Genomic DNA, 2567 nt, shown 5'->3' with positions numbered 1-2567 from the left:
ATTCACTCAGTGATGGCAAAGCCTGTCAAACGGAGACCAACTCATTCATACACATTCACACACCAATGCACAGCATCCGGAGCAATTCAGGGTTCAGTATCTTTCTCAAGGTTACTTTGACATGTGGCGAGAGGAGCCGGGGATCGAACCAACAACCTTCCGATTATTGGACTCTTCCTCTGAGCCACAGTCGCCTGTACTGTACTGTACTGTTTAACTAATCTCCAGTATGTGTACAACTACGTACATGGCTGCAGCCATGCATCATATATTTTGTTGTGACCAGCAGGCCTATGTCGCAGATAGACATACAAGTCTAACTCCACTGACAGACAGTACACCTTGATGCTTTCTTTCTCTGCATATTCCTTAGTCTTGGCATTTGCTCTTTCAGTCTTTGCTGATGAACTGCAAGCCAGCAGAGTTTCTTCTCTCCTGCTTTGTAAGAAGTTTACTGGTAGTTTGGGTTCCACCCCTCAAGCCAATAAGGTTTATTTGAAGGGGTGTACATAAGACTGACATGACACCTGTCATGAACATAGATAGGTAGATAGATTATTTCCTTTCCAGGAAATTTGTTCTTACAGTCTATACATAAACTCATACATATACACACAACATTAACACAAGATAGACATAAACACAGCACATTTGTACATACATTCTGGTATTTACACATAACGGCTACTGGGGAGTTTTGTTGAGTAATGCTATGGCAGAAGGGACAAAACTTCTGCCATAGCAAGCTCGTTTACAGGCTAGTGTTCTGTATCTCTGCCCAAATGGGAGCAGTGTGAAAAATTGATTGAGGGGTGCCTGGGGTTGTGTGCTCTGTGTGTGATGGCTTTGCTGTTGAGGTCTGAGAGGTTGGGGCTAGGGAGACCAATAATTTTGGAGGCGCCGTTTGTGATGTGTATGAGTTTGGTCCTATTGGAGGCAGTTAGCATTTTAAAGAAACAGGGGGAACAGTAAAGGGAATGGGTTGTATTATACTCTTATAAAGCAACAGCAGAAGGTGGAGGGCAACAGAAAGGACATTGAATGTGTTGTTCAAAGCTCAGTGTATTGTCCAGAGTATTGTCCAAGGTATTTGAAGCACTCCACCATCTCAACAGCTTCATTATCGATGCTGTTGGTGGAGTTGAGGGTTGTGCTAGAAGTGTTAATTAACATTTACCTTAGACAGCATTGTCTTGGTTATGACAACTTGACATTAATGAAGACAGCAATGTCTTTATTAAGATAACTTGACAATACTGAAGACAACAATGTCTTTGTTACAACAACTTGACAATAACCAAGACAATTGCCTTGTTATGATAATTTGACAATAATCAAGGAAACATAACATGCCATGAAAGATCTAATTATCAAACTCTTTAGTTTTAGTTGTTACATTATTTCATTATTTACATTATTTCTGTCATATGTGGTTAACTTTGACGGTAGTTGTCCATTATACTGACCATTATAAATGTGTCATGAATATTCTGTTAACCTCAACTACAGTGATAGTTTTATTACACTGTCGAAAGCTTTTATAAAAAGTGTCATGAATAATCAATTTCATCTCAGGTAAAGTGCTAACATTTGGACTTTTACAGTATTGTGCAATCGCTTATACACACAGCACCTTACGCGCAATGCATATTATTTATGTTGTATAATGTTTTGTATTTATGCTTTTCCTTGTCCTTCTCATAGTTTTTGTAGTCTGTCTGATGATTGTTGAAACTTTGTAACTTAGCTTATTTGGGCTGTGTTGGTAGAGACGGTGAGGGCAATGACCTATGTGATCAACCAAGGGATGGCCATGTACTGGGGGACTTCACGATGGTCTTCCATGGAGATCATGGTGAGTTTACACACAAGTCTTAAAATAGCCAGTAAAAAAGCAAAAAAAAAAAAGCCAGTAAATGTATTTAGTTCCTTGAAACCAAGATTCAACCCACTACTCGAGCTGGTGGCAGGTTGAAATTATATTAACAGGTCAAGGGATGCCAGTGTTTGTGTTCTCCATCTGTTTGGGTCCACCACATTTCCGCATTTTGATTTTCTAAATATCCTTGGGTCTATCAAAGATCAGGTTTCTTTTTTTGAAAATGAACTGATGAACACTGGGTTCTGGTAGGGTCTGGATTTTTATCAGGTCAAAAATTTTGGACATGTGAAGACTTGTAGGGTGCAGAACTGTTAAGCTATTGTTCATTGTGTTAACTGCAGGAGGCATACTCTGTGGCACGACAGTTCAACCAGATCCCACCCATCTGTGAACAGGCAGAGTACCACATGTTCCAGAGGGAGAAGGTTGAAGTGCAGCTCCCTGACCTCTTCCACAAGATAGGTCAGCAGCTATAAATTACAATAATGAGGAACTCATTTTCTTAATTAGTATTATATATTTGTATGTAAGTAGTATTTTTCAGAATTGCTTTTAATGATTAATTAATTGTTGAGTGCGGTAGATATAGGTATAATTTCTTAGTGTTTTGTTTTTTATTACCTTTTCTTTTCCTTATTAACTTATGTGAAGTGTCTTTACGTTTCTTGAAAAGCACTCTATAAAT

General features: G+C 38.8%; 1 protein-coding gene across 1 annotated transcript in view; it reads left to right on the top strand.

Annotated features, from left to right (window-relative positions):
• LOC118324921 (voltage-gated potassium channel subunit beta-2-like) overlaps positions 1 to 2567 on the top strand; it is a 9470-nt gene that overhangs the window by 3083 nt on the left and 3820 nt on the right. The window contains exons 4-5 of the mRNA XM_035657428.1: positions 1748 to 1855; positions 2224 to 2344. Of these exons, the coding sequence (XP_035513321.1) occupies positions 1748 to 1855; positions 2224 to 2344 (229 nt within the window). The remainder of the gene's footprint in view (positions 1 to 1747; positions 1856 to 2223; positions 2345 to 2567) is intronic.

This window comes from Morone saxatilis, unplaced genomic scaffold (genome assembly GCF_004916995.1).
Source record: "Morone saxatilis isolate NCDOM2014 unplaced genomic scaffold, NCSU_SB_2.0 Contig15, whole genome shotgun sequence".
Taxonomy (NCBI): domain Eukaryota; kingdom Metazoa; phylum Chordata; class Actinopteri; family Moronidae; genus Morone; species Morone saxatilis.
This window is presented reverse-complemented; position numbering and strand designations above follow the sequence as displayed.